This window comes from Ambystoma mexicanum, chromosome 13 (assembly GCF_040938575.1).
Source record: "Ambystoma mexicanum isolate Mex_15411 chromosome 13, UKY_AmexF1_1, whole genome shotgun sequence".
Lineage (NCBI taxonomy): Eukaryota > Metazoa > Chordata > Amphibia > Caudata > Ambystomatidae > Ambystoma > Ambystoma mexicanum.
In genome coordinates, this window is record NC_090938.1 from 447,915,304 (window position 1) to 447,928,118 (window position 12,815).

General features: G+C 53.3%; 1 protein-coding gene across 2 annotated transcripts in view; it reads right to left on the bottom strand.

The window, feature by feature from the left end:
• Positions 1-12,815, bottom strand: part of SMARCD2 (SWI/SNF related BAF chromatin remodeling complex subunit D2) — a 1,053,332-nt gene that overhangs the window by 31,202 nt on the left and 1,009,315 nt on the right. For both annotated transcript variants that reach the window (XM_069634087.1, XM_069634085.1), the window contains one exon: positions 8,716-8,817. In XM_069634087.1, coding sequence (XP_069490188.1) covers positions 8,716-8,817 — 102 coding nt within the window. The remainder of the gene's footprint in view (positions 1-8,715; positions 8,818-12,815) is intronic.

The following is a 12,815-nucleotide window of genomic DNA, read 5'->3' on the forward strand; positions in this document are numbered from 1 at the left end:
TGTAGGGGACATCACTGCACATAGACATTTCGATTCAATAATGGAAAAGCGGTTTTCCTTTACCCCTTTTGTTTTATTCACTAAAGTGATGAACACATGCATGCATATCAGGATGAACATTATCTTCATAATTTTAACATGGGTGGCTAGATGCGTTAGTAAGACCTGCTTCCCGTCTCTGATACGCTTCAAAGCAAGTTGCTCGACAGTACAGACTTGCCATCTGAAAACAAGCATTGGCAAAGCAAAACGTTTTGGATGTTGTTTAAGCATGGGATAGGCATTTGCCAGGCACTGTCATAATGTTTTGACAGTGCAAATGTCTACCAATGTCTACATACAAGCCAAAACTGTTGGTTTTATCAATCCTTGCTTTAACAGGACTTCAGATTGTAGTAAAATATAGGGTGTAGTCGGGGACTCTGCCAGAGACATGTAAAATCTCCAGAAAATCTACTTTCAACCATGGCACCGCTGCTAGACATGAAAATACATGCAACTGACATTTCATCTGCACAGGGACAAATGGGAAAACGGTTTTAGAGAAAATTGTCCATCAAGGTCAGCCCTGAAAACTCAATGAACACTCCTGAAGAGTGTAATAGAAAATAACTTTTGTCACAGGTTCTAGACATGCAACTTGCAAATTGCTAAGGACCAATTCCAGGCCTGGAAATCACCAGTAGAATCCTTCTGCTATCCGCCAGGCAAGATTGACAACTCTCTAAAGCTCATCACACTCAAAGGAAACGTTCCATATCTATGCAAAAACCAACAGATCAAAAAACTAAGTGCAACATTAGTCTTCTCCACCCAAGCCCATTTAAATGTGGATGGCAAAAGGTAAAAGGCTGAATACTCGGAATTGGGGTGACTCAAAGACATTTTGTAATCTGGCTTCTGGTTTTAGGTTTTGGTTTTAGGTGGCGCTGGAAGCATTGCATATAAGCTGAAATTATTGTCATGGGAAGTGACGAGAAGAGGGAGATGGGATGTGAAAAGACCACACGGCCAGTAGGTCTTCTTTAGTATTTGACCCCTCATGCCCATGCTAGTCCTTATGGTCATTCCCATCCACTACCCATCCATCTGTGTTCAACACACACACCCCTGATATCTTTCTGACCCTAGCTCTGTGCTTTGTGAGCAGCCTTGAGGCTTCTGAAAGTTAATAGCTTGAATGCACCTATAAACTAGCTCCAGATGTGATAAATCAGTCTTGACTATTTGTGCCTTCAAGCACTTGATTTGTAAGCAATATGTGTGTGTCCTTGCATCTGTTCCTTGCAGTTGTGGGGTGCATTCAAAGGCCCCAAACAGAAGTCCCTTTCACATGAACAGCAGTATTTTAAACCCTGAAAAAAAAACGGCGTGGCCTTTGGTTTTTTTTCAAGTAAAATTGAAGAGCCATGTGGAAAATGGGCCTACCTGGCATTACAAAGGAAAAGCAGCATGTTAATTTACAAAAGAGGGAGAATCAAAGATCCCTTTCACATGGAAAACAGGATTTTTGAACAGTGACACCAAAAACGGCTGGTACATGTGTGCAAATAAAATCAGTTTAAATGTGAAAATGTATCACTGCTAACAGAAAATTGTCAGGGAAAAGACATGGGGAGGCGGGGGGGTCATTACAACCCTAGCGGTAGGGTGGTTAACGTGGCCGGTAGAGCTGCCGGCCCCGTTAACCCCCTACTGCCTCATTACGAGGTCCACTCGCGGGACCCGCTAAGGACGCCTGGTAAAACCCATTCAGGGGACCCGGTAAAACCCATTCAGGGGACCCGGTACCCGAAATGGTGTTAGCCATGCTGCAAATAGCGGCATGGCTACCGCCTTCCATCTAACGAGGCCCATGATGTGCAGGTTGACAAAAAGCAATGTATATTAGGTTTCACCTACACAACTCCAGTGACATTTGAAAAGCCATTTTGTGTTCATGAAAATATGTCAGCCCAGGACAAACCCTTTTTGCTGGCTGTGGGAATCTTCACAAGGAAATCCCCCACTCCCAGTCTGGATGTCACATCTCCCATCTAATTACCAACTGCAATAAAGTGTCCTGCTTAAACTGTCGAAATTCAGTGTTCAGCATGGGTCTGGCATGGATTCACATGCTCATGAATATTCCCCGTCGTCAGGCTGGGAATCCTCAGTAAAAGAAAAAATCAGTTTCAGTTTCGTTTCTGAACTGTCTTTCTACTAATAACCAATCACTGGTCTCTGGGTCATACTGCCCCCAGCCAATGACTGCCCTCTACCTAAGCCTCTCCTCTGGCAGCCATCTTCATATTTGGTAGCACGAAAGTTGGCAGTAGGACCAGGAGAAGAGCCGTAGATGGGTAGGAGGGAGGGTTCGCATGTGAATCCGTGCCAGACCCATGCTGGAGAACAACAGTTACAGGTAAGTAACTTGTTCCTTCTCCAGCATGGGGTCTGGCATGGATTCACATGCTCATGAATACAAGAATACATAGCAGTACACACATGCACAACCACGGGAGGTGGCAAGGCTCAACATTAAGCATTTTAACAACTCAACATTAAGCATCTCTTACCTCCTCACCAGGCTCACCTTTAAGCGAACAGGTTGCGCAGCACTGCCTGGCCAACTCTGGACTCCTCACTGGAATCCCGGTCGACGCAGTATAATCTCGTGAAGGTGTGCGTCGATCTCCACGTAGCAGCCCTGCAGATGTCCAGCAGGGGCACACCAGACAGGAATGCCATAGTAGCAGCGATTGCTCTGTTTGAATGGGCTCTCGGACGGCCGGGCAATGGTCGGTTTGCCAACCGGTGACAGTGCATTATGCAGCCGAAGAGCCATCTGGAAATGGAAGCCTTGGAGAGGGCCTTTCCTTGGTTCACAGCACCAAAGTTCACACACAGTTTTGATGCCTTCCGAAAACTCTTTGTGCGGTCCACATAGAACTTCAGCGCTCTAGCTACATCCAGCGAGTGCAAAGTCCTCTCGGCCGGCGACAAAGGAGACGGGAAGAAAACAGGTACCACCAAGGGCTTGTTGAGATGGAAGTCCGACGACACCTTGGGAATGAAGGAGGGGTGCGTCCTCAGCACTACCCTCGTCTCGTGGAATGTCAGGTATGGAGGTTTACAGGAGAGGGCCTGGATCTCTCCCACTCTTCGTGCGGAGGTGATGGCCACAAGAAACGCTGTCTTGCACGATAGGAACTTCAGCGGTGCCGAATGCAAAGGCTCGAATGGTGGGCCCATGAGCCTGGTCAGCACCACATTGAGTTCCTACGCCGGGGGCGCAGCCTTCACCAGCGGGAACGAGCGGAACAGTCCTTTCATGAACTCCTTCACCAGGCGGTGCGACCACAGCGACGACTGCCCCGGAGTTCTGGTGTAGCGGGAGATAGCCGCCAGATGAATTTTGATGGATGCATGCGCCAGCCCCGCCTTGGCCAGCGACAGCAAGTACGGCAGCATTTGAGGGGCCGTAAAACGTAGAGGGTTGATCTTCTGTGCACGGCACCAGACAGAGAACCTCTTCCATTTATGTCTATAGCACTTAAGACTCGAGGAAGTCCTGGCCTTGGCAAATACCTTCTTGCAGTCTCCCGGAATATCGTAGCCTCCGAACTCTAGTGCTTCAGGAGCCAGGCCTGCAGGTTTAGCGACCCGGGGTTGTGGTGCAGGATCGCGCCTCCTTCGCTGGCGAGAAGATCTGCGTCCGTCGGAAGCTTGACTGGAGGGGACGCTGACATGTCCAGAAGGTCCGGGTACCATATCTGCCTCGGCCACGCTGGTGCGACGAGGGTCATCCTGCACCGGGACCGTCTGATTGACTGGTGAGCCGCAGAAGCAACGGTGGGAATGCATAGAGGAACAGGCCGTCCCAGGGGAAGGAGAATGCATCGCCCATGCTCCCCGGCTGGGGAAACCTGCTGGCGAACCTCCGGCACTTGTTGTTTGTCGACGGTGCGAACAGATCTATCTGTGGATTGCTCCATTGTCGTAATAGGAGATCCACTTGATCCTGCCCGGAGCTGCCACTCGTGGCACGAGCGCAGCTCCCTGCTGAGTGAGTCGGCAACAGTGTTCTTTACTCCTGCCAGGTGGAAGGGTACCAGGAACATCCCCTGGGCGACGGCCCAGTGCCACAGGTCCTGCGCTTCCTTGGATAGAGCTGGGGATCTGGTGCCCCCCTGGCCCCTGCTTCCGGATGTAGAACATTGTGGTGGTGTTGTCGGTGAAGACCCATACCACTTTGCCCTTGAGGGACGGGAGGAAGGACCTGAGGGCCCAGAACACGGCCCGGAGCTCCAGGACGTTGATGTGTAAAGACCTCTCCTCCGGGAGCCAAAGGCCTCTTGCGTGGAGATCTCTGGTGTGCGCGCCCCAACCCTCCAGGGAGGCGTCCGTCGTCACCGTTTCGTAATGTGCTGGGGTCTGGAAGTCCATGCCTGCCGAGAGATGCACGTGGGTGCCCACCCACCTGATCGCCTGCCGGAAAGTCTCGTTGAGGGAGACCGTGTCTTCGAAACTTCCCGTCACTTGTATCCAACGGGCGTAGAGGGACTATTGCAGCGGCCGCATCTCCAACCTGCACAGTCGCACGAGGTAGAGACATCATGCCAAGCAGGGACTTGATGGAACTCACCCTGGAAACCTCTGTGGTCAACAGCCGTTGTATCTTGCCCAGGATGGCCTTCATCCTCTGCTCCGACAGTGACACCAGACGTACCACCGTGTTGAGTCTGGCTCCCAGGAAAAGGGCATCCTGCGATGGCACCAAGCAGGACTTCGCAAAGTTTATCGAGAACCCCAGTTCCGTGAGCAGGCGAACGGTCCTCGCTGTGTGGTCGATGGCGAGTTCACTTGATTTCGCTTGGATGAGCCAATTGTCCAGATAGGGGTAAACGTGGATTCCCTGCAGGAGCAGCCGCACCACCACCAGTGCCAGGCACTTGGTGAAGACCCTTGGCGCTGACTTCGAACCGAAGGGCAGTGCCTTGAACTGATAGTGCCGCCCTTGGACCACGAAGCGCAGAAACTTTCGATGTCCTTTGTGTATGGGGATGTGGAAGTAGGCATCCTCCAAGTCTAGCAATGACAGGAAGTCGCCTTCCTCCAGTTGTCCCAGTACGTGCTGCAGGGTGACCACCCAGAACTTCTGGGATTTTATGAATTTGTTGAGGTGGCGGAGGTCTAGAATGGGCTGCCAGCCGCCAGTCTTCTATCGGACGAGGAAGTACCGTGAGTATACTCTGGAGCCCCGGAGCCTCTTTGGGCCGAGGTCTATCGCACCCTTTTTCAGCATTGCGAGTACCTCCAGAAGCAGCTGTGGAATGTGGTTTTCCTTCCTGGCCACTGGTGGAAAATGGGGACACTTCTTTTGGAACTCCAGAGTGTGCCCTTGGGCCAGGGCATCCAGCACCCAACGGTCGGTGGAGATGGATATCCACGCGCTGACGAAGTTCACCAGCTGGCCTCTCACCGGGGTGCTCGGATGGGGGCCCGACGTCACGGCCGGTTCAGTTTTGCTTCGCTGAGGCCGTGCCACCTTGGGCCCCTTGGCGATGACGACGGTGTCCACTAGCTTTGTTGCGGCCTCTGTAGGCATCCTGCGACGATGAGCGGGCCGCCTGGCGGTACAACGAGGAGCTGCCGCCGAATCCTTTGGAGGCACCTTGAGACTTGCCTCCAGTCGTCCGAAAGGACGGCCATCGCTGATGGAGAGAGTCCAAGGCCAGGACCGTCTCGGTGTCCGCCTTGATGGCCTGCAGTGACTCGTCCACTGCCTTGCCGAACAGGTTGTTCCTGTCGAAGGGTATGTCCAGTACCCTGGCCTGCACGTCCTGATGGAAGTCGGTTGCCCTGAGCCAACCGCGCCGGCGAAGGCAAACGCTGTTGCCCATCTGGCAAAAACCAGTGTCGGCGATGTCTGTGGCCACCGTGATGGCGTGGTCCGACGCCACCTCGACTTCTTGCAGGATTTCAAGGGTTTCTGCCCTCTTGTCGTCTGGGAGGAAGTCCAGTAGGGGAGCGATCTTAAAGGACAACTCCCTGTCGTAGCGGGCCACAATCGCGAGGGCGTTGGCCACCTTGATGGTTGGCGCTGCCGACGAGATGACCCGTCGTCCCATGGCGCCCAGCTTATTCCCCTCGCCGCCCGGTGGAGAAGTGGAAGTTGGTGCCGTCGGCCCTGACGATTTATTCTTGTCCGCTGCGGAGACCACCGAATCTGGGGACGGCTGTGCCCTGAGGCATATAGGCACGGAGTCTGGGACCCAGTACTTCTTCTCGTACCGGTCCCTCTTCGCAGAGGCCATGGACGGGTTCTTCAGAAGGGACAGTCCTTCGTCCCAGATGTCGTCCAGTAACGGGACTGAGAGGACGGTCTTCCTCTTGGCCTCCCGTCGTTGGTAGAGGAACCCCTTCTTCTTCTGCTCTTCGGGGCATAGCTGGAAAAGCTCTGATGCCCTGGTGATCATGGCGTGAAAGGAGCCAATCTCATAGGGAGGGGAAGCCCGGAGAGGGGGTGATGGGAGATCCATTCCGTCGTCACCACCATTGTCCGTCTCATCCCTCAGGGGAGGGGATGGAGGTGAAGGATGGAAGGGTGGGGGAGGATGGACTCGCCTCCGCTTGGGTGGAGGACTCCCTGCCGGTCCAGGCGCTGCTGGATCGTCCACCGGAGGCAAGGGTAGCCTCGTCCTTATCTCGGTGCACAGGGTTTGCAGTGCCAGCAAAATGTCATCCTGCCTCCGTCAGCGGCATTGGTTGCGACGGGAGCGCCGGCAGCGGCGTGGTGTCCGGTTCCTCGTCGATCTGCCGTTCTTCATCAGCTCCCCCCTCGCTCTCTACGTCGGCCTCGTCGGGATCCTACCTGCGGGCCCTCTCCTCGAACCTCTTGTCCAGGGTTGCCTTGATGACAGACAGCTCATCCTCGGAAGAGGTATCTGAGTCTGTTAGGACTACCTCGCCCCGCCCTTTTTCTCATGCCAGGGTTTCCCGGGGGTCTTTCCGATAGGCTGGAAAGATGATTCCCTGCAGGATGGCAGGGAACCTCTAGGCCTGGAAGTCGTCTGCACTGGGGTCACCTCCGCAGGCTTCGCCAGGGCCGCCACAACTCCCTCAATCGAGGCCTTAGCCGGGTGAATCTGGGCCTTCACGACCTTGGGCGTGTCTGAGGCCTTCACCCTGGGGGTAGGGTCACCGCCTCGCTCCCCCTTGACTTTCCCCGTCGGGACCTGCCGGGGCTTCTCCCGAAACTTACCCGGGTTCTTCGACTTCCTTTTTTTTTCACCGAGCCGGAGCATTGGCTCGTGGTTGACAGCGTCGGTGATATCGCGCCCTGCCTGGCAGCCGAGGAGCCCGAACCAACGGGGTTCCCGGTGCCTGTGGACTCGTGGTGCTTTGCCTTCTGTTGGGCCCCCGTCGCCGGAGCGCCCTCGAAGGTCTTAGAAGACCGCTCAGACTTCTCCTTCTCACCGGCTGCTGGGATCTTCTCCTCCAGCCAGTTAGCGAGTCATGTACGACGGTCCTTCATGGTCCGGACGGACATGTTCTTGCAGAACGCACAGTCTTCCTCCACGTGCGACTTGTCGGCGTGAAGATAGTAGAGGCACTGGGAGCGCTCATCTTCCTTGAAGACGTTCTGTAGTCCACATCCTGGGCAGATCCTAAACAGCTTGGATCCAACGGGATTCGAGTCTCCTTTGTCTTGGGCTATGTCCACGGGGGTTGGCCTCAAAGATCTTAGAGGGCAGTCTTTGGCTGGGGGCAAAATGTCCCAGAGACCAGGGTTTGGGTATTAGTAGAAAGACAGTTCAGAAACGAAACTGAAACTGATTTTTTCTTTTACCGAGGATTCCTAGCCTGACAACGGGGAATATTAATGAGCATGTGATTCCATGCTAGAGCCCATGGTGGAGAAACAAAATATCTCGCAATGAATGAAGCGGACAGTCTGTATAGGTGTACCCAGAGAGGATACCAGCTCCATAGCACAGATGACATTATAATGAAAACTTGTATGTAAAATCGACCAGTGATTTATAAAATCTGCACCCACGTAAGAAGAACTGAAAAAGCTGATACATGAAAACTGGCTTTGATTGATTGGAGGCCAAATGCAGATTTCATATCGTAGCTCGGATGCAAAAATCTATTAACTGATGAAATTATTGTACATATGGGAGACACCTTAAGGTTACATTGGAACTGCATACATCTGATCATGTTGTGGCGCTTTTTAGAACTGTAGCATGGCACGTTTAGGAGTGAGCCAGTCTGGATAAAATTACCAGTAACAATGGTTACCGGCGCCTTTTCGGGACCGGCTCACTCTGTGTTTGCCAGTAGGTGCTGTGAACTACCAGCGTGCCTGATCTGCGGTAGTTCAGGCCCCTACCGGCCGAAAAATAACTGAAGCACTGGCACTGTTACCAACGGTGCCGGTGCTTCAGTGTTCCCATTCCCGTGGAGTCCCGGGAATGGGAACCTACCGTTCCTCCGCCGGCCGTAATATCCTGGTATTACCGGGATATCGGGCGGCGGAAAGGTTGACGGTGCCTACCGGCAACCTCATAATGAAGGAAAATATCAGCAGAATGTAAAAGAGAAAAAAATATGCTCATTTTTTACACTGAAATCCACAATTTCAATTCGAGTCCTTATATTACCCCTTCACTCTTTGGCAGATACATACATTTAGACTGTAAAAACTGCTAAGATATTCCCCACCTTGGTAAAAATATGTCTTCCAACAGCTTCCTGTGCCCAGGGTTGGTGGTAGAACTCTGCTCGCCTCTCTTCTTCAGGGTTATTCATTACATCTGTCATGATCTAGCCAGAAAATTAAACAAACATTAAAACCATTTTATTTTTTTTAATTTCACAATTACAATTCCCTGATCTGACCTGTGATTTTTGTTACTGTTTGCACCCGTCAATATTTTCATAAAAATAGCATCTAAGCATTAGCATTTAATTTTCTAAAGATCCTGATTAATGACCGCTGGTGGCAACAGAAAGAATGCCACAAGCAAATTACTTCTCTCATACTCCGACCACCATTTCCTGCCCTTCAAGTGCCATGCAGCCAAACCCTCTTGCATATATAATTGTTGAAGCTTACCTAACTCTTAAATATTCATTGCCCTGGAGGCCACCAGGGGGTGCTGGCAAGGTGGCTGCCTTAGCGTCGAGCTCCGTCCCCCCTGAGATCAAAGAGGAGATATGGTGAATAGCGGCGGTGCATACCCGCCAGGAATACTCTATTAGCCGTCAGAATCACGGTAGAACCTGTGAGACCAAGAAGGTGGAGAGTTGCCCGTCCCAGCGAGGGGAAGCCGAGGCCACCCGTTGCTCGCCAGTGCATTGCAGGCCATCAGCAAGGCTGTGGCAGCCGTGCGGTGTAAAGGAGGAGGTGCGCAGGCAGCATGCCACGGCAGCCTGGACCCCACAATGCTTGAGGGCTTCTGCTCTACAACTGACCTGTGATGGGGAGGTCACAGAGTAGTTGGCCCTCTGCCCCCACGGGGGCTTGGCGGATCGGAGGACGGTTCTCGGAATTCAGAGTGCTGTCCGACTGAGAGATAATGGTGTGCAGCGCCCTCGTGGCCAGGTGAGGGACGGGCCGCGTATGACAGATCCAGATAGCGACGTCCGCCGGAAAGTGAAGGCGAGGTGCCCACGACAGTAAGCGGGCCCCCGGAAAACCCGCAGGAAAGGCAGGTTGAAGGCGAGGCAGAGCAGGGCCCATGGGCCGCCCTGAGGGCTGCAGATGCTGCGGTGTGGGAGGAGATTGTTGGGGGACAAAGGCCGGTCTCTCCCGTTCCCGGCCGCACATCAGTGTATAAGATTATCACAGAAGGGCTGAGGGGATATAAATGTTTTGGTGACAATGCGGAATGCCCGCAAAAGTGGAGGCCTGTCCGGCGCAGCATTAAAGAGCTTGCCGATAACACGTATATAGAGCCATAAGGCGAGACTGAGGGCTGGCGCAACCTGGCGCATACATTGTTAGGCGTGATATGAGCTGCAAATAGTGATCCCAGGCAGCAGCACACAAGTGAGGAAAGGACTGCTGGAGTTCTAGCAGGGAGAAGGAGGCTGCCACAGGAGAGGAGCCGGGCCAGCGGCCCACGGCGGTGAGCGGGATGATGAGGTCTCCATGTGAGGAACCTCAGGAGAGAAGGAGGCTGTGTTGGTAGGCCACAAGCACATCAGTCAAGTGAATGGTGGGACCTGGAATCCTTTGACCCTGTGGGGCCTAGCCACCTATAGAAGTATTGGGCTTCCGAAGAAGTGAGAGGAAGGTATAGAGCCAGGTCCCAGGGGGAGCATATCGTAACAAGGCGTCTCCAGAGTGAAGAACTGTGCACACGTGCATGAACTCCACTGCGCCACCGTAGATGCTGGACTACGGGACTTGTTTCCCAAAAGGCATCGGGAGAAAGAGGAGGCCGGGCTTGAGAGAGTGGAGGTCGGCAAACAAGCCTCCAGCTTACCTGTTACGGTGCAGGTGCCCAGGACGTTTGAGGAGTCTTTGTGGTGGATCATTTTTGAACCCTTGAAGCACACCTAGAAGGCAAAAGGCAGCCCGGGGGAAAGAGACAAATTAGATGGTTGGGTGATAGCTATCCACCCCCTGGTACTCTGTGAGGCAGAGAAGACTTGGCTCACCCGGCAACTCCCCCACCCCCAGCAATGGGAAAGAGTGGTCCAGGAGGCAGAGGGCAGCCCCAGTAGTAAGGTGCGCTAGGAACAAGTCACTGGGGTGACCGCCGAGGGCCAGACACAGGTGTACACGTGGGCTGTAGAGAAGGGCTGCAGCAGAGACACTGCATGTGGACTGAAGGGAGGAATCGACCTGCACACTTCAGGGATACTAACCAGAGACCCAGCTGTTACATCACTGTAAGAAGGACTGGGGGCCCAGCGGGCTGGCCTGAGGCAGACCAGCACTGATACACCTGAAGTGCACTCGGGAGGGACAGGAGGGAGCAGGGGAAACCGCCCCACGTCGGACATCTGGGCAGCTGCAGGACCAGTCGAGAGGTCTAGCAACCTGTGGAGTTTCTCCTAATCTCCCGAGGGTCACCAAAGGGAAGGACCCCGGATGCATATGAGCTGGAAAGAGGCCTTAACTTAACACGCTTTCAGTATCAAGGTGCGAAGGTGATGGTGGAAGCTAGAGGAGAAGGGAAGCCCGCCTCAAGCCAAGCAGAACTTGGCTCTATCAAGAGCGATATACAGACTATCCTGGAAGATCAGGGGGATGAGGACTGATATGGGGGCAAAAGTGGTGGATTTATCGGCCAAAGTGGTCACCCTGGAAGACAGGATGGACGGAGTTGAAGCCAATCAAACCTCAACTGGTCTCCTGGAGGCACAAATGGAAGCTGCTTCATGGAAATGGGGAGGCGTGAGGAAGAACTGTGACTCAAGGTGGTAACATTGAAAACCGGGAGAGACGGAACAACCTCTCTTTTTTTGGGCTGCAAGAGGTTGAGGGAGACACGCTGGTGGCCCTGGAACACAAGATACAGGAAATAACAGGGATGATCTTGGGCACTGAGACAGGAGAAACGGTCACCATGGACAGGGTGCATCGAGCTGTAGGGGGCGCCCTTGGCCCTCGCTCAGTTCTGGCACGCATGCACTACTATAGAGACAAGATGAGGGTTCTCAAAAAGGCAAAGCACATGAAGGAGGTGGTCTATGGGGACTCGTAGGTGGCTGTCTTTCAGGACCTCTCAGCTCACACTCTGGTCAGACGGAAGAAATGTGGGGCCCTCACTAGATGGTTTCAAGAAAAAGGGGTGAGGTACCGTTGGTGTTACCCCTTTGCATTGGTGTTTGAGTGGGACAGAGAAAGGTACAATCTTGTGGCGGAGGAGGGGATACAGCGCGTCACGGAGGATCTGGTGAGCCGCCATGAGGGTCTTGCAGCGGGCAGCAGTGGGTACAGGTCAGACACAAATCGGACCCCCTGAGGCCCAAAATCAGTGAGAGGAAAGCGCAGGGCAAAGGGCAACTGGAAGTTCCAGAAGCTCAACACTCCTCCCTCACGGGGCGATGATACTTCAATGAAGGGGGACTAGATTTTTTGCGTAGGCGCCCGGGGTTGTTGGGGAAAACATGTTGTAACCCACATGGAGGCAATGCTGGGGCTGAATGGGCCGGGTGAGAGGCTAATTGTGATTACTGATTACCGGTTGAGGCTCTATGTTAAGGTTAATTGAGTTAAGGAGAGGGTAGTTAAAGGGGATGGTAGATATGGGAGGCGCCAAAATGGTGGGAGGGTGACACCCAGGTGACGGGGAATCTGATTTATTGGTTGGGACTGGGGTTTTGGGGGACCCCCTGCTTCCCGTGTTCTCTCAAGAAACAGTGGGGAATGGAAAGCTGCTAGACATGATGCTCAGGGCAGAGGCGGCACCCCCGATGGTTTGATGGACGTGCCCAACAGGGTGAGGGTGTGCGATTGAATGCCTCAGACAGGGACTGGGGTGGGAGGGAAGGGAGGGAGGATAGGGAGAGGGGATAGGGAGAGGGGGCAGGGGGTACACAGGGATGGGCCTTAGAAGCAATGGGGCACTTATCCAATTGGGGACAGGTACTTTATAGGATTTAGGAGAGATCATCAGCGAAGAACAAAAAAAGAGGTATGGTTGTGGTCAAGGTGGGCACTCTAAATGTGAAGGTTTTGAACTCCCTGAACAAGAGTTCCCTCGCTAGTAACATGTTCCGTAAGCAGAAGTTGGCGATTCACTTCCTGCAGGAGACCCACTATAGGCAGGGGGCGGAGTTTGCAGTGAAGGGCGGAGGGATTGAAA